Source organism: Acinonyx jubatus, chromosome A2 (assembly GCF_027475565.1).
Source record: "Acinonyx jubatus isolate Ajub_Pintada_27869175 chromosome A2, VMU_Ajub_asm_v1.0, whole genome shotgun sequence".
NCBI classification, from domain to species: domain Eukaryota; kingdom Metazoa; phylum Chordata; class Mammalia; order Carnivora; family Felidae; genus Acinonyx; species Acinonyx jubatus.
Window position 1 is genome coordinate 56,115,985 of NC_069383.1, and position 23,478 is coordinate 56,139,462.

Below are 23,478 nucleotides of genomic sequence, written 5' to 3' on the forward strand. Positions count from 1 at the left end.
TTTGCCTGCGTCAGCGGCGCGCGCCGCGGGAAACCTGACAGGCCGCATGGCTGCGGGTTGTGCAGAGGCTCCGCCGCCGAAGGCGGCCTCTGAGGGACCAGTGGCGGGACCGGCCGGCGTCCTGCCCTGCCTAGAGCTGCCAACCTACGCTGCCGCGTGTGCGCTGGTGAATAGCCGCTACTCCTGCCTGGTGGCGGGGCCGCACCGAAGACACATCGCACTTTCGCCGCGCTACCTTAACAGGAAACGCACCGGTATCCGAGAACAGCTCGATGCGGAACTCCTGCGCTACTCCGAGAGGTATCAGTCTCTCCGTCTTTTCCTCCGCGGAGCGGATAACGCCATAACGTAGCTTGCCCCCCTTTCTTTTAGGCGCGGGGAGGGGGGAGTTGTTGGTGGACGTGCTGATGGCGTCGCAGAAAAGGGGTGAATGGGAGAGAACGCGCCGGCCACTCTAGCTTATACTCGAGACGTTATGGAGTTTCCAACTAGCTGAAATTTCCAGTGTGTCCCTAGTCGGGATCTGTTCGTACCGTTTCATGGACAAGAAGGGAAGCGTGAAGGTGACGTGAATTGTGCGGGCGGAGCCGGTGGGGAAGCTTGTTTTAGAACTGGCGTGTATGGGTAAGAATAGATCAGGGGTCTGGAGACCCGGTAAGCCAGTTCTGTGTTTTCCTATTTGACAGTGGGAGTTTCGAATGCATTACTTCAACATACTGTCTCTCATTCTGTAGAAAATTGTACATATTAGTACAGGTTTTTGTTTGTAAACCGTGACGAAGTTTCTGGTTTTTATTTTGGCCCTGGTGTTTTCCTTGGGTTCTCTTCTCGTGGACCTGATCACGGATGAGAGAAGCAATATTTCTGTTTTGTTTTTAAGAGCAGTTTATTAAGTCTTAATTGGAGTGAAAAAAAACTTTGTGGCGCAGTTAATATATTCAATAGAAACTTGGAGACTCTTGGAGTTGCGAGAGTGGAGGGTCAGAGGGAGGGGGCATATGTACGTTAATACTACTAAAGACTACTTTGTCTCGAAAGCAAGGGTTCTAAAACTAGGGTGAGTGGAATCCCTAGGGATTCCTTGTTGCTCTTAAGGAATTTCATGACCCTCCCTCCTCCCCTCTGGGAAATTTCCTTTCAGTTTTCTTGGGCAAAGTACCCAAAGTGTTCACTTTCTCAAGCGATCCTGGACAGGTTAAGGAATCAAGCAGGTCTAGAATGTACAGCTTACTCCAAACACCTACACCCACTTTTGTGCCTATTTTGTACAAAAGGGATTTGGGATTAAAAAACAAAAACAAAAAACCAAGATCCCTGTTTGAAGAAACTGTAATCTCTAGTAAAGATACAAATGTAAGCCAGGTAAATCCAATGAAGTGTTAAAATTTGCCAGAAACAAAGTAAGTTATACTGAAAGAGTAGTGAATTTGATATTAGGACCTTTTTTGAGAACAAATTAATAGGAAAAAGGTTCTTTGTGATGGTAGTATTCAAGGGAAAAGGTGTGGCATAAACAAATGGATAGTAGATATAAAATAGACTGGTTCGGTCAGAGAATTATAAGTACTATATAATTGGAGTAAGGTTTGTTTTAGGGGAAGGACATTGTGTGCAGTTGGAGAGAGGAGGGCAAAGACAGCTTGGGGGACAACTCAGGATGACCATTTTGCTTTTTTCCTCCTGTCTACTAGGTTTTTGTTTTTTAACCTTTTTCTGTTTGCTTAAGCAGACTTAGCACTTCATCCTTTCAGTGTGCCCTCCAACTCCGAAACTTGGTGCAGTCTGGAGAGAGTAGTATGAATCTGTGATCTCCGGGACATAATCAGACACACAGTTCAAGAAACCACACTTGGTAGCATTAGCTGATGGCTTAAGGAAGGTGAGACTGTAGACATGGAGACCAACTAAGAGACTGTTACAGTTGTCCAAGAGAAAAATGATAAGAGAGTATGGGTTTGAGAGACTTAAGGATATAAATATGGTCATAAAATCTGGGAAGAGGCAACTGTTTGATGTATTTTACCACTTACTGTAACCAATCAGTGCCTCCACTTGACAGGCTAGGGGGAAGCCACCTGAAGTGTCTCCCGTCAGAGCCCTTATACCAGAGATACAAGGAACCAGTTGAACGATAATTTTTGTAACCAAACGATACAGTGTGACTATGTGGAGCAGGTTGCACTCTGAGCAGATCAAGACTGCTCACTCTACACCCTCCTCCCCCACCCCCACCATTACTTGTGGCCTGTGGTTAAGACTCTGGCTTACTCAGTGCTGATAAAGCAGCACACATTAACTGTGTATTTCTAAGTAGGGACAGAACATGGAACATACCAACAATTGTAATGTCAGTCAACCACTTATGTATAGTTAGATTTACAGATTTCGGGGCCATCCTATAGAATCAGGAGGACTTGCTTCTCTTTTTGTAAGAAACAAGGAAAAGAGAGTGTTGGAAGGTGGAGGATGCACAATAAAGTATCCCCTAAACTAAGAAGGCACTTTGAGATTAGAAAACGAAGCAGGTGACTCCATACAGTTTACACAGAGTTTTATTCAGGGTAACTTACTGACCCCGGGGGATTGGGCAGGTGATGATCCAAGTAGCTGCACAGCTGTTCTTCACAAAGTCTAGACCTCAGTCCACAGATTTTATAGACTGTGAAGGGATGTGCAGAGGGCACTGTGGTGAGGTCACGGGGTTTAACACTTAACAGACCCTGTGGCACCACATGTACTCCAAATGATGGGGGAGGAAAGTACATTACCTCTACTAGTTATCTAAACAACTTTAGGGAAGATCACAACAAGCCTTCCCATATTCTGGTCAGGGCATACCTAAACCTCCAGGGGGCCCGGGACATGTAGCCCTGAGGGAGGTGATGGCCTGGACGTGAACAGGATGGAGGGTCCAACATGGAGTCAGTATTGTCAGTATTGGTATGCTTTACCCGCAACATGTTTATGGCCCGTGCAGTCTTTACGTGACATTCTTCCATGATGGCCCAAGCGCAAGATGTTGAGAGTTAGTTGGCTTGCATACCTATGTCACAGCAGTAATATAAATGGCCACATGAGGTTAATATACCTATAAAAGAAAACATTTAGTAGTTCCCCAGTGACTTGGTAAAGAGGTGAGTCATCAAGTGAAGGTATCAGCAGAAGAGATCCTCTCCAAAGACCCAGCCTCGAAGTGATTGTGAATTTGACCTTAAGTTATGGCTCACAAGAGGGAGATGCTTCCTGAGGCAACAGGGACAGAGGGACATCAGCAGTGCCAGGCTGGGGCAGTAGGACAGATGTTTCAAAGTGAGTAGACATGGCAAATCTTCATTTAGCAACAACACAGTAGCTGTTTGGTCTCCATAGCAACCTGACTTTTCATCATTCCTCACTCTTGAGTGACAGGGACGACTCCAGCTACTTCCTGCTGAAAAGGGGCATAGATCAGGATTCAAGGGGTGAAACTGTCTTTCATCCAGTTATAGGTAGCCCCTGGTATTACATTGAGCCCTTTATCCTTCATAGAGCCATTTTTTTGGAACTCTAATGTGTAGTCTTCGCTCCTTATTACACATTTCATAATGAAGTAAATCAGGTCAGTTCAGTTAAACAGTTGTCTCATGGCTTTCCGTCAGGCCTATAGTGTGTAAGTAGTCAGGCAGAAAACTATCCAAATAATCAAGGAAATCATTAGAAGTCAGGATCCAGCTAGTATGGTAAACAAGAAACATGCAAGGACAATTACAACTAGAATCTTACACCCATAGAGGTATGTTACTGAAACATAGTTTTTTCTCTCCAAAATCACCCTCGTTTCCATCAACAATAGCCAAAATAAGACTAATATGTTTGTAAAACAAGTCCATTTTTCACAAATTTGGCCCAAATATTTTTGTAAGTACAGCAAGAATAGTAACTGGCCTTACATGTTCTCTAAGATCTGCTTTGCTGGAACTTTTTTTTTCATAAGGAATTTCAGATCGAGCTTTTGAAAGCCTTTCAAGGCAAAGAGCCAAACCAAGTACTTGCCATCAGACTCGCTTGTAATAACTAAAGAAATGAAATACTCCCTCGCTTTTCGGGGTCCCCCAAATATCCTGAGGTTCCTGAGCCTGCCAGGAAGTGACCTTCCTTACTTAACCTCGTAAGGCTCCAGGAACCTTGTAAGCATGGTACCAGCCAGGCCAGTTATTCTAGGGGGCTTTCTTGGCACCATAATGTCAACCCTAGTTCCTTAGCTTTCTGGTCATATCTGAGTCTGCATGTCTTTCTCAAATGTGACATTCTAGTCAAAGCCATGGTAATAGAATCAATTTCTCTAATGGTGACCTGTTACAAGAAATTCTTACTGAATTTATGCAAATAACTTAAGTGCCATGAGGGTAAGAATACTCACCAAGAGTTTGTGAATTCAGGAGGGATAAGGTAGGGGGAAAAAGATAAAATGTTTTTTAAAATCCCGAAGAGCAAACATTAGATAATCAGTGATGTTTCAAACGAGTCGTAAAAACTGTAATAATCTTCCTTGATTCCTTTAGTCATGTTATTCTTGTTCAGTTTGAGTATGGTTTTCCCGTTCCCAGAAATTCTTATTTGGCTTAATTTTATTATCTTAAGGGTATCACAAACCTGTGTTTGTCGAGAGTCCTCTCTATGAATGTCCTTGAAGATGAAACACATTTGTAGGAATACAAATCAGAACAGTAACTGTAAATAACAAAGGACTCAAAAATGAGCATGGTTAAAGATGTGATGAGAGTTCATTATAGTGTAATGAACATTATAGTTGATAAGGAAATTTGGTTACTTCTGGGATAGACAATACTTCAATACTTAGAATTACAAGTAATGATTATTGGGATTTTGGGATTTCATGGCATTCACTTATGCAGCAGAACCTTAAAAGGTTTCTGACAATGCTTCCCATGTAGTTTAACATACCATAATAAATAAGCCTGATTAGTTAAAAAGACTTAATTTAGAATTTGAATTTTGGGAAATTTGTTAAAAATATCAAAGTTTTAAAGCACATGCTGAATGGTGCACCTGGGTGGCTCAGTTGGTTAAGTGTCTGACTTTGGCTCAGGTTATGATCTCCATCAGGTTCCTGAGTTCAAGCCCTGCGTCAGGCTCTGTGCTGACAGCTAAGAGCCTGGACCGTGCTTTGGATTCCGTGTCTCCCTCTCTCTCTACCCCTCCCTTGCCCATGCTCTGTCTCTCTCTCTCTCTCTCTCTCAAAAATAAATAAACAGGGGTGCCGAGTGGCTCAGTTGGTTAAGCGTCCAACTTTGGCTCAGGTCACGGTTTCACGGTTCATGAGGTCTAGCCTTGTGTTGGGCTCTGTTCACAGCTCAGAGCCTGGAGCCTGCTTTGGATTCTGTGTCTCCCTCTCTCTCTGCCCCTCCCTCTCTCATGCTCTCTCTCTCTCTCTCTCTCTGTCTCTCTCAAAAATGAATAAATGATTAAAAATATTTTTTTTAAAGCACACTCTTAAGAAGAAATACAAATCATTAAAAACTTTAAACTTATTTAACCTAGGTGGCAATAAGAGATTCTAAAGGCATATATAGAAGGTTACGTAGTTGTTAGCAAAACTTAGCTCTTTTAGTATTGATGAGATTTAAATTTATTAAGTAAAGACCTGATAGCAAACTTTGTATTTTCAGGGAAGATAAAGGAAAAACCTTGTAATTTTTTCTGTCAAAAACAGACCAATATTCCAGGATAATCCTCATTTCAACAGAGAGAAAAACCAAACTCCAATCATGAACCAGTATATTTTTAAAACTCATTAATTCCAGTCTTTGTCCTGACCACACATTCTTTAGCAAAGATTCCTTTTTCACAGACTTTCTACAACTTTTTTTTTTTAAACATTCATATTTTCTGCAGTTTTCCCTTTCTAAACCAGTCTCATTTTAGGTCAAATTCCTTTCTTTTCCCTCAACAAAAATGTATTCCCATTTCTCAGAATTTTCTTAACAAAAACACATATCTTATTTTCCTTGCGCACAGGGTGCTTCCTTATTTCCAGCAGTCTTAATGACATTTGTTAGAATTCTTAATGCTTAGAAACTACTTTCTAGTGAAAACTAAATAGTAAGCAATATTAGTTTCAGGTTTACCATAGTGATTTGAGAGGTCTACATATTACTAAATACTCATCCTGATAAGTTCACTCTTAATTCCCTTTATCTATTTCACCCATCCCCTTCACCTACCTCCCCTGTGGTAACCTTCAGTTCTCAGTAGTTGAGTCTGTTTTTTGGTCTGTCTCTTTTCTTCTTTGTTCATTTGTTTCTCAAATTCTGCATATGAGTGAAATCATATGGTATTTGTCTCTCTCTAACTTATTTCACTTACCATTATCCCCTCTAGACCTATCCATGTTGTTGCAAGTGGCAAGATTTCATTCTTTTTCATGGCTGAATAATACTCCATTGAGTATATATACCACTTCTTTAACAGTTCACCTATTGGTGAACACTCAGACTACTTGCGTAATTTGGCTGTCATCAGTCATGCAGTAAACACATGGGTGCATGTATCTTTTCACATTACTGTTTTTGTATTCTTTGGGTAAACACCCATTGGTAGAAATACTAAATCATGTGGTAATTCTGTTTTTAAATTTTTAAGCAACTTCCATACTGTTTTCCACAGTGGCTGCACCAGTTTGATTTCCAACAAAGGTGTGTGAGGGTTCCTTTTCGTCCACATCCTTCCCAACACTTGTTTCCTATATTTTTTATTATGGCCGTTGGGATGACAAGTGTGAAGTGATATGCTACTGTTGGTTTGATTTGCATTTCCTTGATGATGAGTGATGTTGAGCATATTTTTATGTGTCTGTTGGCAATCTCTGTATCTTCTTTGGAAAAATGTCTCTTCATACCTTCTTCCCATTTTTTAATTGGATTATTTGTCTTTTATGTAAAGTTATATAAATTCTTTATGTATTTTGGATATGAACCCTTCATCTGGTATGCCATTAGCAAATAACTTTTCCCATTCCATAGATTGTCTTTAGTTTTGTTGATTGTTTCCCTTGCTCTGGAGAAGCTTTTTTTTTTTAATATATGAAATTTGTTGTCAAATTGGTTTCCATACAACACCCAGTGTTCATCCCAAAAGATGCCCTCTTCAATACACATCACCCACCCTCCCCTCCCTCCCACCCCCCATCAGCCCTCAGTTTATTCTCAGTTTTTAAGAGTCTATTATGCTTTGGCTGTCTCCCCCTCTAACCTCTTTTTTTTTTTTTTTCCTTCCCCTCCCCCATGGGTTCCTGTTAGTTTCTCAGGATCCACATAAGAGTGAACACATATGGTATCTGTCTTTCTCTGTATGGCTTATTTTACTTAGCATCACACTTTCCAGTTCCATCCACGTTGCTAAAAAGGGCCATGTTTCATTCTTTCTCATTGCCACGTAGTACTCCATTGTATATATAAACCACAATTTCTTTATCCATTCATCAGTTGATGGACATTTAGGCTCTTTCCATAATTTGGCTGTTGTTGAGAGTGCTGCTATAAACATTGGGGTACAACTGTCCCTATGCATCAGTACTCCTGTATCCCTTGGGTAAATTCCTATCAGTGCTACTTCTGGGCCATAGGGTAGGTCTATTTTTAAATTTTTGAGGAACCTCCACACTGTTTTCCAGAGTGGCTGCACCAGTTTGCATTCCCACCAACAGTGCAAGAGGGTTCCTGTTTCTCCACATCCTCTCCAGCATCTATAGTCTCCTGATTTGTTCATTTTGGCCACTCTGACTGGCGTGAGGTGATATCTGAGTGTGGTTTTGATTTGTATTTCCCTGATGAGGAGTGACATTGAGCATCTTTTCATGTGCCTGTTGGCCATCCGGATGTCTTCTTTAGAGAAGTGTCTATTCATGTTTTCTGCCCATTTCTTTACTGGATTATTTGTTTTTCGGGTGTGAGCTCTTTATAGATTTTGGATACTAGCCCTTTGTCTGATATGTCATTTCCAAATATTTTCCCATTCCGTTGGTTGCCTTTTAGTTTTGTTGATTGTTTCCTTTGCTGTACAGAAGCATTTTATCTTCATGAGGTCCCAATAGTTCATTTTTGCTTTTAATTCCCTTGCCTTTGGGGATGTGTCAAGTAAGAAATTGCTACGGCTGAGGTCAGAGAGGTCTTTTCCTGCTTTCTCCTCTAGGGTTTTGATGGTTTCCTGTCTCACATTCAGGTCCTTTATCCATTTTGAGTTTATTTTTGTGAATGGTGTAAGAAAGTGGTCTAGTTTCATTCTTCTGTATGTTGCTGTCCAGTTCTCCCAGCACCATTTGTTAAAGAGACTGTCTTTTTTCCATTGGATATTCTTTCCTGCTTTGTCAAAGATGAGTTGGTCATACATTTGTGGGTCTAGTTCTGGGGTTTCTATTCTATTCCGTTGGTCTATGTGTCTGTTTTTGTGCCAATATCATGCTGTCTTGATGATGACAGCTTTGTAGTAGAGGCTAAAGTCTGGGATTGTGATGCCTCCTGCTTTAGTCTTCTTCTTCAAAATTACTTTGGCCATTTGGGGCCTTTTGTGGTTCCATATGAATTTTAGAATTGCTTGTTCTAGCTTCAAGAAGAATGCTGGTGCAATTTTGATTGGGATTGCATTGAATGTGTAGATAGCTTTGGGTAGTATTGACATTTTGACAGTATTTATTCTTCCAACCCATGAGCACGGAATGTTTTTCCATTTCTTTATAACTTCTTCAATTTCCTTCATAAGCTTTCTATAGTTTTCAGCATACAGATCTTTTACATCTTTGGTTAGATTTATTCCTAGGTATTTCATGCTTCTTGGTGCAATTGTGAATGGGATCAGTTTCTTTATTTGTCTTTCTGTTGCTTCATTATTAGTGTATAAGAATGCAACTGATTTCTGTACATTGATTTTGTATCCTGCAACTTTGCTGAATTCATGTATCAGTTCTAGCAGACTTTTGGTGGAGTCTGTCGGGTTTTCCCTGTATAATACCATGTCATCTGCAAAAAGTGAAAGCTTGACTTCATCTTTGCCAATTTTGATGCCTTTGATTTCCTTTTGCTGTCTGACTGCTGATGCTAGAACTTCCAACACTATGTTAAACAACAGCGGTGAGTGGACATCCCTGTCGTGTTCCTGATCTCAGGGAAAAAACTCTCAGTTTTTCCCCATTGAGGAATATGTTAGCTGTGGGCTTTTCATAAATGGCTTTTATGATGTTTAAGTATGTTCCTTCTATCCCGACTTTCTTGAGGGTTTTTGTTAAGAAAGGTTGCTGAATTTTGTCAAATGCTTTTTCTGCATCGATTGACAGGATCATATGGTTCTTATCTTTTCTTTTATTAATGTGATGTATCACGTTGATTGATTTGCGAATGTTGAACCAGCCCTGCATCCCAGGAATGAATCCCACTTGATCATGGTGAATAATTCTTTTTATATGCTGTTGAATTCGATTTGCTACTATCTTATTGATAATTTTTGCATCCATATTCATCAGGGATATTGGTCTGTAGTTCCCTTTTTTTACTGGGTCTCTGTCTGGTTTAGGAATCAAAGTAATACTGGCTTCATAGAATGAGTCTGGAAGTTTTCCTTCCCTTTCTATTTCTTGGAATAGCTTGAGAAGGATAGGTATTATCTCTACTTTAAATGTCTAGTAGAACTCCCCTGGGAAGCCATCTCGTCCTGGAGTCTTATTTGTTGGGAGATTTTTGATGACTGATTCAATTTCTTCGCTGGTTATGGGTCTGTTCAAGCTTTCTATTTCCTCCTGGTTGAGTTTTGGAAGCATGTGGGTGTTTAGGAATTTGTCCATTTCTTCCAGGTTGTCCAGTTTGTTAGCATATAATTTTTCATAGTATTCCCTGATAATTGCTTGTATCTCTGAGGGGTTGGTTGTAATAATTCCATTTTCATTCATGATTTTATCTATTTGGGTCATCTTTCTTTTCTTTTTGAGAAGCCTGGCTAGAGGTTTATCAATTTTGTTTATTTTTTCAAAAAACCAACTCTGGTTTCATTGATCTGCTCTACAGTTTTTTTAGAGAGGACAGCAGAGAATCTATTGCTACAGAGATCAAGGGACTAAGGAACAGACAGGAGGAGCTAAAAAATGCTATAAGTGAGCTGCAAAATAAAATGGAGACAACCACAGCTCGGATTGAAGAGGCAGAGGAGAGAATAGGTGAACTAGAAGATAAAATTATGGAAAGAGGAAGCTGAGAAAAAGAGAGATAAAAAAATTAGTAGTAGGTATGAGGGGAAAATTAGAGAGTAGTATGAGGGGAAAATTAGAGAACTAAGTGATGCACTAAAGAGAAATAATCTACGCATAATTGGTATTCCAGAGGAGGAAGACAGAGGGAAAGGTGCTGAAGGTGTACTTGAAGAAATAATAGCTGAGAACTTCCCTGATCTGGGGGAGGAAAAAGGCACTGAAATCCAAGAGGCACAGAGAACTCCCTTCAGATGTAACTTGAATCGATCTTCTGCATGACCTATCATAATGAAACTGGCAAAATGCAAGGATAAAGAGAAAATTCTGAAAGCAGCTAGGGATAAACATGCTCTAACATATAAGGGGAGACCAATAAGACTCCTGACGGATCTCTCTACTGAAACTTCTTGGCAGGCCAGAAAGGAATGGCAGGAAATGTTCAATGTGATGAACAGAAAAAATATGCAACCGAGAATCCTTTGTCCAGCAAATGTCATGTAGAATAGAAGGAGAGATAAAGGTCTTCCCAAACAAACAAAAACTAAAGGAATTCCTCACCACTAAACCAGCCCTACAAGAGATCCTAAGGGGGATCCTGTGAGACAGAGTACCAGAGACATCACTACAAGCACGAAACCTACAGACATCACAATGACTCTAAACTCATATCTTTCTATAATAACACTGAATGTAAATGGACTAAATGCACCAACCAAAAGACATAGGGTATCAGAATGGATAAAAAAACAAGACCCATCTATTTGCTGTCTACAGGAGACTCATTTTAGACCTGAGGACACCTTCAGATTGAAAATGAGGGGATGGAGAACTATTTATCATGTCACTGGAAGTCAAAAGAGAGCTGGAGTAGCCATACCTATATCAGACAAACTAGACTTTAAATTAAAGGCTGTAACAAGAGATGAAGAAGGACATTATATAATAATTACAGGGTCTATTCATCAGGAAGAGCTAACAATTATAAATGTCTATATGCCGAATATGGGAGCCTCCAAATATATAAAACAATTACAAACATAAGCAACCTTATTGATAAGAATGTGGTCATTGCAGGGGACTTTAACACCCCACTTACAACAATGGATAGATCATCTAGACACACAGTCAATAAAGAAACAAGGGCCCTGAATGATACATTGGATCAGATGGACTTGACAGATACATTTAGAACTCTGCATCCCAAAGCAACAGACTATACTTTCCTCTCAAGTGCACATGGAACATTCTCCAAGATAGATCGCATACTGGGTCACAAAACAGCCCTTCATAATTATACAAGAATTGAGATCATACCATGCATACTTTAAGACCACAATGCTATGAAGCTTGAAATCAACCACAGGAAAAAGTCTGGAAAACCTCCAAAAGCATGGAAGTTAAAGAACACCCTACTAAAGAATGAGTGGGTCAACCAGGCAATTAGAGAAGAAATTAAAAAATATATGGAAACAAATGAAAATGAAAATACAACGATCCAAACGCTTTGGGACGCAGCGAAGGCAGTCCTGAGAGGAAAATACATTGCAATCCAAGCCTATCTCAAGAAACAAGAAAAATCCCAAATACAAAATCTAACAGCACACCTAAAGGAAATAGAAGCAGAACAGCAAAGACAGCCTAAACCCAGCAGAAGAAGAGAAATAATAAAGATCAGAGCAGAAATAAACAATATAGAATGCAGAAGCTTTTGAGTTTGATGTAGTCTCAGTAGTTTATTTTTGCTTTTGTTTGCCTTGCCTTGGGAGACATATCGAGAAAAATGTTGCTAGGGTTGATGCCGGAAAAATGACTCCCTGTGCACTTCTCTAGGATTTTTATGGTTTCAAGTCTCACATTTTGGTCCTTAATCCATTTTGAGTTTGTGTGTATGGTTTAAGAAAGTGGACTAATTTCATTGTTTCCCATGTAGTTGTCTGGTTTAACCAACACCATTTGTTGAAGAGACTGGTTTTTTCCCCATTGTATATTTTTGCATCCTTTATTTAAGATTAATTGACCATATTATCATGGGTTTGTTTCTAGGGTATCTATTCTGTTCCTTTGATCTTATGGGTGTGTGTTTTTTTGTGCCACTACCATACTGTTTTGATTACTGTAGTTTTGTAGTATAACTTGAAATCTAGGATTTTGGTACCTCCAGTTGTGTTTTTCTTTTTCAAGATTGCTTTGGCTGTTTGGGGTCATTTGTGATTCCATAGAAATTTTAGAATTGTTTGTTATAGTTCTGTAAAAAAATTCTGTTGGGGGGCGCCTGGGTGGCGCAGTCGGTTAAGCGTCCGACTTCAGCCAGGTCATGATCTCGGGGTCCGTGAGTTCGAGCCCCGTGTCGGGCTCTGGGCTGATGGCTCAGAGCCTGGAGCCTGTTTCTGATTCTGTGTCTCCCTCTCTCTCTGCCCCTCCCCCGTTCATGCTCTGTCTCTCTCTGTCCCAAAAATAAATAAACGTTGAAAAAAAAAATTCTGTTGGGATTTTGATAGGGATTGCATTAAATTTATAGATTGCTTTGGATACTATGGACATTTTAACAATATTGATTCTTTCAGTCTGTGAGCGTGGAATGTCTTTCCACTTGTGTTGGCTTCAATTTCTTTCATCAATGTTTTTATTAAAAAAAAATTTTTTTTAATGTTTATTTTTGATAGAAACAAAGTGCAAGCAGGAGTGGGGCAGAGAGAGAGGGAGACAGAATCCGAAGCAAGCTCCAGGCTCTTAGCTGTCAGCACAGAGCCCAATGCAGGGTTCAAACTCACAAACTGTGAGATTATGACCTGAGCCAAAGTTGGACACTTAACCGATTGAATCACCCAGGCTCCCCTTTCATCAATGTTTTATAGTCTTCAGAGTACAGGTATTTCATCTCCTTGGTTAAGTTTATTCCTAGTTTATTCATTATTTATGGTGCAATCATAAGTGGGATTGTTTTCTTAATGTCTTTATGTTACTTCATTATTAGTGTATGGAAACAAAACAGATTCTATATATTGATTTTGTATACTGTGACCTTACTGAATTCATTTATCAGTTCTAGTAGGTTTTTGGTGGAGTGTTTCAGGTTTTCTGTATATAGTATCATGTACAAATGGTGAAATTTTTGCCTCTTCCTTACCAATTTGGATGCCTTTTATTTCTTTTCATTGTCTGATTGCTATGGCTAGCACTTCCAGAACAAAGTAGTGATAGCAGACATCTTTGTCTTGTTCCTGATCTTAGTGGGAAAGTTCTTGGTTTTTCACCATTAAGTATGATGTTAGCTGTGGGTTTTTCTTATATGGCCTTTGTTATGTTAAGGTATGTTCCCTCTAACCTACTTTGTTCTGGTTTTTCCTCATGCATGGATGTAGCACTTTGTTAAATGCCTTTTCTGCATTATTTGAAATGATAGCATTTTTATCCTTCCTCTTTTTGATGGGCTTATCACACTGACTTGTAAATACTGAATCTTTTGATCATGGTGAATAAATTTTTTAAAAGTATTGATGTATTCACTTTGCTAATATTTTGTTGAGGGATTTTGCATTTTTGTCTTCTTTAAATGTTTGATAGAATTCACCTGAGAAGCCATTTGGTCCTGGACTTTCGTTTGTTGGGAGTTTTTTAGATTATTCATTCAATTTCATTGCTGGTAATCAATCTGTTCAAATTTTCTACTTCTTGAGTTTTGGGCAGTTATATGTTTCTAGGAGGTTACCTATTTCTTCTAGGTTATCTAATTTGTTGGCATACAGTTGTAAGGAATCTCTTAAAATCTTTTGTATTTCTGTGATGTTGGTATTTCCCTTTCAATTCTGATTTTGAGTTCTCTTTTTGTCTCTCTCTTGATGAGTGTGGCTAAAGGTTTATCAATTTTGTTGATCCTGTTAATGAACCAGGTCTCGGTTTCATCGGTTCCATTTTTTTTTTTTTTTTAATTTCTCTTTTGTTTGTTTATGCTCTAAACTTTATTATTTCCTTCCTGCTACCAGTTTGGGGTTTTGTTTGTTTTTTTTCTAGCTCCTTTGGGTTTAAGATTAGGTTGTTTGAGATTTTTGTTTCTTGAGGTAGGCCTGTATTTCTATAAACTTCTCTCTTAGAACACCTTTTACAGCATCCAAAAACATTTTGGACCATTGTATTTTCATTTTAATTGATCTCCATGTATTTTTTGATTTCTTTGATTTCTTGGCTGACCCATTCACAGTTTAGTAGCCTCTTATGTAGTTTCCATGCATTTGTGTTCTTTTTAGGTTTTTTCTTGTGGTTGATTTCTACTTTGATAGCATTAAGGTTGGAAAAGATTCATAATATGACTTTAGTCTTTTTTAATTTGTTGAGACTTGTTTTGTGGGCTAACATCTCTTTTGAAGAACTCTCCGTGTGCATTTGAAAAGAATGTGTATTCCCTGTTACAGGATTGAATGTTCTGAATAGATCCAAAAGATATATCTGTTCTAATGTGTCATTCAGAGCCACTGTTTTCTTGTTGATTTTCTGTTTGGATAATGGAGGTGGGGTGTTAAAGACCTCTACTATTATCGTATTATTATATTACTATTGATTACTTCCTTTATGTTGTTATTATGTTTAGTGGTGATGAATTTCTTTCACTTAGGTTGGGAAAGTCTTTATCTCTCCTTTTATTCTGAATGATAGCCTTGCTGGATAGAGTATCCTTGTTGCAGGTTTTCTCTTAACAGCACTTTTAATGTATCAAGCCACTCCCTTCTGGTCTAAAGGGTTTCTGCTGAAAAACCCTCTGTTAGCCTTATGAAGTTTCTTGTGTATAACTTTTCTTTTCTCTTGCTGCTTTTTAAATTCTCTCTTTATCATTACTTTTTGCCATTTTAATTACTGTGTGTCTTGGTATGGACATCTTTGGTTTGCTTTTGTTACGGGCTCTCTCTGCCTCCTGGATCTGGTTGTCTGTTTCCTTCCCCAGATTCAGAAAGTTTTCAGCTATTACTTCTTCTTTTTGCTCCCTGTGTCTCACTTCTCCTTCTGGGATCCTTATAATGCAAATGTTATTATGCTTGATAGTGTCCTGAGTTCCTTTAATCTATTTGCAGTTTTTATTATCCATTTCACTCTTGTTCCATCTTGATGGCTTTCCATCATGTTTTCCTGTAGATCACTGACCCATTCTATTTTCTCTAGCTGTTATTTATTCCCTGTAGTATATTTTTAATTTTAGTTACTGAGTTCTTCATGTCTAATTGTTTTTTTATGTTTTTTTGAAATATAATTTATTGTCAAATTGGCTTACATACAACACCCAGTGCTCATCCCAACAAGTGCCCTCCTCAATGCCCATCACCTACTTTCCCCTCTCCCCACCCCCCATCAACCCTCAGTTTATTCTCTGTAATTAAGAATTTCTTATGGTTTGCCTCCCTCCCTCTCTGTTTGTAACTATTTTTTCCCCTTCCCTTCCCCCATGGTCTTCTGTTGAGTTTCTCAAGATCCACATTTGAGTGAAAACATATGGTATCTGTCTTTCTCTGACTTATTTCACTTAGCATAATACTTCCAGTTCCATCCATGTTGCTGCAAATGGCATGATTTCATTCCTTGTCATTGCTAAGTAGTATTTCATTGTGTATATAAACCACATCTTCTTTATCCATTCATCAGTTGATGGACATTTGGGTTCTTTCCATAATTTGGCTATTGTTGAAAGTGCTGCTATAAACATTGGGGTACATGTGCCCCGATGCATCAGCACTCCTGTATCCCTTGGGTAAATTCTTAGCAGTGCTATTGCTGGGTCATAGGGTAGTGCTATTTTTATTTTTTTTGAGGAACCTCCACACTGTTTTCCAGAGTGGCTGCACCAGTTTGCATTCCTACCAACAGTGCAAGAGGGTTCCCATTTCTCCACATCCTCGGCAGCATCTGTAGTTTCCTGATTTGTTGATTTTAGCCACTCTGACCAGTGTGAGGTGGTATCTCAGTGTGGCTTTGATTTGTATTTTCCTGGTGATGAGTGACATTGAGCATCGTTTCATGTGTCTGTTGGCCTTCTGGATGTCTTCTTTGGAAAAGTGTCTATTCATGTCTTCTGCCCACTTCTTCACTGGATTATTTGTTTTTCAGGTGTGGAGTTTGGCAAGTTCTTTATAGATTTTGGATACTAGCCCTTTATCCAATATGTCATTTGCAAATATCTTTTCCCATTCTGTCAACTGCCTTTTAGTTTTGTTGTTTTCTTTGCAGTGCAGAAGCTTTTTATCTTGATGAGGTCCCAATAGTTCATTTTTGCTTTTAATTCCCTTGCCTTTGGAGATGTCTTGAGTAAGAAACTGCTGTGACTGAGGTCAGAGAGGTTGTTGCCTGCCTTCTCCTCCAGGGTTTTGATGATTTCCTGTCGCATATTTAGGTCTTTGATCCATTTTGAGTTTATTTTTGTGTATGGTGTAAGCAGGTAGTCTAGTTTCATTCTTCTGCACGTTGCTGTCCAGTTCTCCCAGCACTATGTGCTAAAGAGACCATCTTTTTTCCATTGGATCCTCTTTGCTGCTTTGTCAAAGATTAGTTGGCCATACTTCTGTGGGTCCAATCTGGGTTCTGTATTCTATTCCATTGGTCTCTGTATCTTTTTTTTGTGCCAATACCATACTGTCTTGATGATTACAGCTTCATAGTAGAGGCTAAAGTCTGGGATTGTGATGCCTCCTGCTTTGGTTGTCTTCTTCAGGTTTACTTTGGCTATTCAGGGTCTTTTTTGGTTCCATACAAATTTTAGGATTGTTTGTTCTAGCTTTGAGAAGAATACCAGTGCAATTTTTATTGGGATTGCATTGAATGTGTAAATTGCTTTGGGTATTATTGACCTTTTAACAATATTTATTCTTTCAATCCGTGAGCATGGAATGTTTTTCCATTTCTTTGTGTCTTATTCAGTTTCCTTCACAAGCTTTCTACAGTTTTCAACATACAGATCTTTTACATCTTTGGTTAGGTTTATTCCTAGGTATTTTATGGTTCTTGGTGCAATTGTAAATGGGATCAGTTTCTTGATTTCTCTTTCTGTTGCTTCTTATTGGTGTATAAAAATGCAGCTGATTTCCATACGTTGATTTTGTACCCTGTGACTTTGTTGAATTCCTGTATCAGTTCTAGCAGTGTTTTGGTGGAGTCTTTCGGGTTTTACATGTAGAGTATCATGTCATCTGTGAAAAGTAAAAGTTTGACTTCATTGCCAGTTTTGATCCCTTTTATTTCATTTTGTTGTCTCATTGCTGATGCTAGGACTTACCACACTATTTTAAACAACAGCAGTGAGAGTGGACATCCCTGTCGTGTTCCTGATCTCTGGGGGAAAGCTCTTAGTTTTTCACCATTGAGGATGATATTAGCTGTGGGCTTTTCATAAATGGCTTTTATGATGTTTAAATATGTTCCTTCTATCCCAACTTTCTTGAAGGTTTTTATTAAGAAAGGATGCTGTGTTTTGTCAAAATGGTTTTTCTGCATCCATTGACATGATCATATGGTTCTTATCGTTTCTTTTATGAATGTGATGTATCACACTGATTTGTGAATATTGAACCAGCCCTGCAGCCCAGGAATGAATCCCACTTCATAGTGGTGAATAATCCTTTTTATATGTTGTTGAATTCTATTTGCTAGTATCTTGTTGAGAATTTTTGCATCCATGTTCATCAGGGATATTGGCCTCTAATTCTCCTTTTTTGTGGTGTCTCTGTCTGGTTTGGGAATCAAGGTAATGCTGGCTTCGTAGAATAGGTCCAGAAGTTTTCCTTCCTTTTCTATTTTTTGGAATTCCTTGAGATGGATAGGTGTTAACTCTGCTTTAAATGTCTGGTAGAATTCCCCATGGGAAGCCATCTGGCCCAGGACTCGTCTTTGCTGGGAGATTTTTGATAACTGATTCAATTTCATTACTAGTTATGGGTCTGTTCCAATTTTCTATTTCTTCCCATTTTAATTTTGGTAGTGTATGAGTATGTAGGAATTTGTCCATTTCTTCCAGGTTGTCCAGTTTGTTGGCATGTAATATTTCATAGTATTCTCTGATAATTTCTTGTATTTCTGAGGGATTGGTTATAATAAATACACTTTCATTCATGATTTTTTCTATTTGGGTCCTCTGTCTTTTTTTTTTTTTTTTTTTTTTTTTTTTTTTTTTTTTTTTTTTTTTTGAGAAGCCTGTCTAGAGGTTTATCAATTTTATTTAAAAAAACAAAAAACAAACAAAACTCTTAGTGTCATTGATCTGTTTTGTTTTGTTTTATTTTGGGTTTTTTTTTTTTTTTTGGATTCTGTATTTGTTTCTCTTCTGATCTTTATTATTTGTCTTCTGCTGAGTTTGGAGTGTCTTTGCTGTTCTGCTTCTAGTTCCTTAGGTGTGCTGTTAGATTTTGTATTTGGGATATTTCTTGTTTCTCAAAATAGGCCTGGATTGCAATGTATTTTCCTCTTAGGACTGCCTTTGCTGCATCCCAAAGGGTTTGGATTGTTGTGTTTTCATTTTCATTTGTTTCCACATATTTTTAAATTTCTTCTTTAATTGCCTGGTTGACCCTTTCATTCCTTAGTAGGATATTCTTTAACCTCCATGCATTTGGAGGTTTTCCAAATTTTTCCTATGGTTGATTTCAGGTTTCATAGCATTGTGATCTGAAAGTGTGCATGATATGATCTCAGTTCTTTCATATTTATTGAGGGCTGTTTGGTGATTCAAATGTGATCTGTCTTGGAGAATGTTCCATGTGCACTCGAGAAGAATGTATATTCTGCTCCTTTAGGATGACAATTTCTAAATATATCTGTCAAGTCCATCTGGTCCAGTGTATTGTTCAGGGCCATTGTTTCTTTATTGATTATCTGCCTAGATGATCTGTCCATTGTTGTAAGTGGAGTATTGAAGTCCCCTGCAGTTACCACATTCTTACCAATAAGATTGCTTATGTTTGTGATTAATTGTTTCATATATTTGGGTGTTTCCAAATCCGGTGCATAGACGTTTATAATTGTTAGCTCTTCTTGATGGATAGACCCCATAATTATTACATAATGCCCTTCTTCATCTCTTGTTACAGCCTTTAGTTTAAAATCTAGTTTGTCTGATACAAGTATGGCTACTCCAGCTTTCTTTTGACTTCTAGTAGCATGATAGATGGTTCTCCATCTCCTCACTTTTAATCTGAAGGTGTCCTTGGGTCTAAAATGGGTCTCTAGTAGACAGCAAATAGATGGGTCTTGTTTTTTTAATCCATTCTGATACCCTGTGTCTTTTGATTGGACCATTTAGTCCATTTACGTGCAGTATTATTATTGAAAGATACGGGTTTACAGTCCTTGTGTAGGTTATCTGTAGGTTTCATACTTGTAGTAATGTCTCTTGTCCTTTGTGGTCTTTGCAACATTTCACTCACAGAATCCTCCTTAGGATCTCTTATAGGGCTGGTTTATTGGTGATGAATTCTTTCAGTTTTTGTTTGGGAAAATCTTTATCTCTCCTTCTATTCTGAATGACAGGCTTGCTGGATAAAGGATTCTTGGCTGCATATTTTTCCTGTTGATTACTTTGAAAATTTCCTGCCACTCCTTTCTGGTCTGCCACGTTTCAGTAGATAGAGCTGCTAATACCCGTATGTGTCTATCCTTGTATGTTGAGGCCCGTGTATCCCTAGCTGCTTTCAGAATTCTCTCTTTATCCTTGTATTTTTCCAGTTTCACTGTGATATGTCATTCAGAAGACCAATTCAAGTTACCTCTGAAGGGAGCTCTCTGTGCCTTCCCCAGACTGGGGAGGTTCTTAGTTATGATTTGTTCAAGTATACCTTCGGCCCCTTTCTTTCTCCTTCTTCTGGAACTACTATGATATGGATATTGTTACGTTTCATGGAATCACTTAGTTCTCTAATTCTCCCCTCGTGATCCAGAATTTTTTTATCATTTTCTCAGCTTCCTCTTTTTCCATAATTTTATCTTCTATTTCACCCATTCTCCCCTCTGCCTCTTCAATCCTCGCTATGACTGCCTCTGTTTTATTTTGCACCTCATCTACAGCATTTTTTAATGCATCATTACTAATTTTTAGTTCCTTGATCTCTTGGGCAGTAGATTCTCTGCTGTCCTCTATGCTTTTTTCAAGCCCAGCGATTAATCTTACGACTATTATTCTAAATTCTTGTTCCATTATATTGTTTACAACTCTTTTGATCACTTCTTTAGCTTTTACCTTTCCTGGAATTTCTTTTGTGAATTCTTCTGTTTCGTCATTTTGCCTAGTTTTCTGTCTCTTATGTGTTTTAAAAGCTTGTTATGTGCCCTGCGCCTGTGAGCACTACTATATTAAAGAGAGGTCATACACTGTCCAGGACCTGGCCCTTCAGGAAGTGTTTTTTGGAGAGTGTTACTTGCTCTCTGTTGTTGTGACTCTGGTTACTTTATCTCCCTACTCATAGTGATGTTTTGGACCCTCCACCAGGTGTGCTTTGATTTGTTTGTTCAAGTAGCCCTGGAAAGGAAAACAAATAAGCAAAAAAATAGAAAAAAAAAACAGGCAAACAACCAAAAAAACCCAGAAACACCAGCTACAAGTAAACAGGGTGGGTGCAGTACTGATGGAAGAGGCCTTATCCTGTACAAAGAGAGAAATGACAGGGGCAGGGACAAAGAAAGAATAAAAATTGACCAGAGAAACTATACGGCTTAATCCAAAGAGAAAGAAAGGGAAATAGAGAAGGGGATGGGGAAAAAGAAAAAAGAAAAGAAAGGTATGCAGACAGAGAAACTATAAGGCTTAATGCAGAGAGAATGGAGAATAAAGAAGGAGGTGTGGAACACGTATTAAGAGAATGGATTAAATATGTCTGCTTAAACTAACAACCAAAGATAAGAATGAGAAAAGGAAGGAAGAATATATATAATAAGAATTGTCTGAGAATTAATCAGGCAATGCAGCAGTGCCTGTCTGGAGGTAGGGCGTCTGTTTCCTCACTGTCAATCCTTCTCCTGTAGCTATGCAGTTACCAGGTGCAGAGGGGCGTAGTTTGGTATAGGCGGATCCTGCCTCCACCGTGGGCCCTGCTGGGCCCTACTGTCCGGTCCTTGAGGCCCCACCTTGGTGGTGGTGGGGAGAAAAATGGCGACCCCCAGTCTCTCGCGGACCGGGTGTCCCAGACCACTCTGTTGAGCCATCCTCATTGTGCCATGGGTGCAAATGAGGCAGTTTGTCCACTCCACTGACTCCTGTGCCTAGCTCCGCATGCCCCGTACTGGGGAAGAGCGGCTCCACACCTCCCGATACGTGGTCCCTGGCTGGCAGGCACAGGCATGCTTTGTCCTGTCCCACAGCACTCCAGGGAGGGAATCGCTTTCTCCTTCTGTGGACTGCACCCCTGACCTAGCCACCGAACCTGGGGCTGGCTCCCCTCCTCCCCAGGTACGTGATCCAGGGGCAGCCGTCCCCAGACCAGAGAAAGCCCACAGTTAGATTGATCTTTATCTCTCCTGGACTGAAGTTTTTCTCTTGTCCAGATACAGGCCTATGCTTCCTTTTCTCTTTTTCTCTTCCTTTTGTCTCTCCACAAAAGGGGATCCCTCCTCTCTGTTCCTTTTCTCTCTCCCAGTTTGCAGTCACACACCTACGGCCCCTCAGGTTGTCCCAGTGGGTCCCTGGAAGCCGGCTGTCTCTTTTCCTCCCAGACTCTTGGGGTTCAGAGTCCTTCAGCTTCAACACTTCTTCTCTTTTTTATGTTTTTTACCTTTGTTTCTAGCTCCTTTGAGTGTAAGATAAGGACTATGATTAGGACTGATGCTCTCCACTCATTTCAAATCCAGTGATTATCTTTATGATCATTACTTTCTTTATTAGGTATATTACTTATCTCCCTTTTGTTTAGCTCTCTTCTTTTGAATTTGTCCTTTTTTTTTTTTTTTCACTTGGGACATATTCCTTCTCATTTTGTCTTTTTCTGAGTGTTAGGGAAGTCACGTGCTCTTGAAAGCAGTGCCTTTATGAACAAGAGGTCTTGTAATGCCCTGCAGTGCAGTGTCTCCTATTTACCATAACCTGGCGCTTCAGGGGTGTCTCCTTTGTGTTTTGCATGTGCCCCAATTTTGTGGCTGAGCCATGTTTTCCTTCATTCCAGTTATCTGCAATGGGTCTCTTTGCTGTTGTGGGCAAGGTTTGGTCCGTGTGTTTTTAGTGGACCAGTGTGGGGCTACCTTGGGTTTAAAGTGAACCAGAACAGGCATTTGCCAGAGCTATGGTAGCTCCAAACTCAAGGGTGCTTTCTGCATGTTGTCACTAGAGAAACTTGTTGGTGGGCTAGGCCTGCAGTTCAGCCAGGTGTCTGACCAGCCTACTGCTGGGGCTGTAGTTGGACTGAGGTGTGCTGTTACTTTCCCTCTCTCAGGGGCAAGAGTCACTTTGGAGTGGTGCTCGCCCCTATTGGGGCTGCTTGCACACCACAAGGCTTGCCGCACTGCTTGGGATAGGCTCATCCAAGGTCTACAGGAGAACATGGGGGCTGGGTGTGCTGCACATCATGCCCGCAGGGTCTGCACTGGGCTGCTGTGGAATGGAGCTGAAGCAGCCTGGGAAAACTTCTGCCCAGGCAGAGGGTTGAAGGGAGTGTATTCACGGAAGTATGTGGCTGGGGTGCACTTTTCGCAGGTTAGGTGATCATTGCAGTGTGCTTGTTCCCACAGGTGTCCGTGTATTTAGGCTGGGGATGGGGAGTGGGGGAGGGAAATAGCACCCATCAGTTCTTTTGTTCTTGGAGAAATCTCTCAGATTTCCCTGCCTCTCCAGCACATGCTCTGAGACCATTAAATCTCTTTCCTGTACACCCGCGGCATTTTTCAAACTGTTGCTTCTGTGCTGTATCTAAGTGGAGCTGTTTGTTGTGCTGTACTTTAAGGGCAGAGACTCAGTTTTCTGTTACCCTCCTGCCTCTTAATCTATTGAGCCTGTTGATTTTCAGAGTTCAAGGTGTGAAGCCCTTCTGATTGTGGAGGTGGGGAGGGGACAAAACTGGAGAAGCTTCTGGACCTCTGGTTTTCAAAGCCAAATGTTACAGGGATTTGTCTTCTCAGGGCAACCTCTCAACCTGGAGTGCCTGGGGCAGGGTCCTCTCCTTTCCCTTCTCTGTGCCCGTGGAGGCACTCCCTCTCAAGGTCAGTCCCACTTGACAGTACAGTCTTTCAATAAGCATAAAACATCTTTATGAACAAATCCAAATTTACTTTCTCAAGACAAAAGTAGATAAAAC

General features: G+C 39.8%; 1 protein-coding gene across 1 annotated transcript in view; it reads left to right on the forward strand.

The window, feature by feature from the left end:
* POLR1F (RNA polymerase I subunit F) overlaps window positions 1-23,478 on the forward strand; it is a 31,251-nt gene continuing 7,773 nt past the window's right edge. Inside the window, exon 1 of the mRNA XM_027072037.2 lies at window positions 1-300. Coding sequence (XP_026927838.1) covers window positions 47-300 — 254 coding nt within the window. The 5' untranslated portion in view covers window positions 1-46. The remainder of the gene's footprint in view (window positions 301-23,478) is intronic.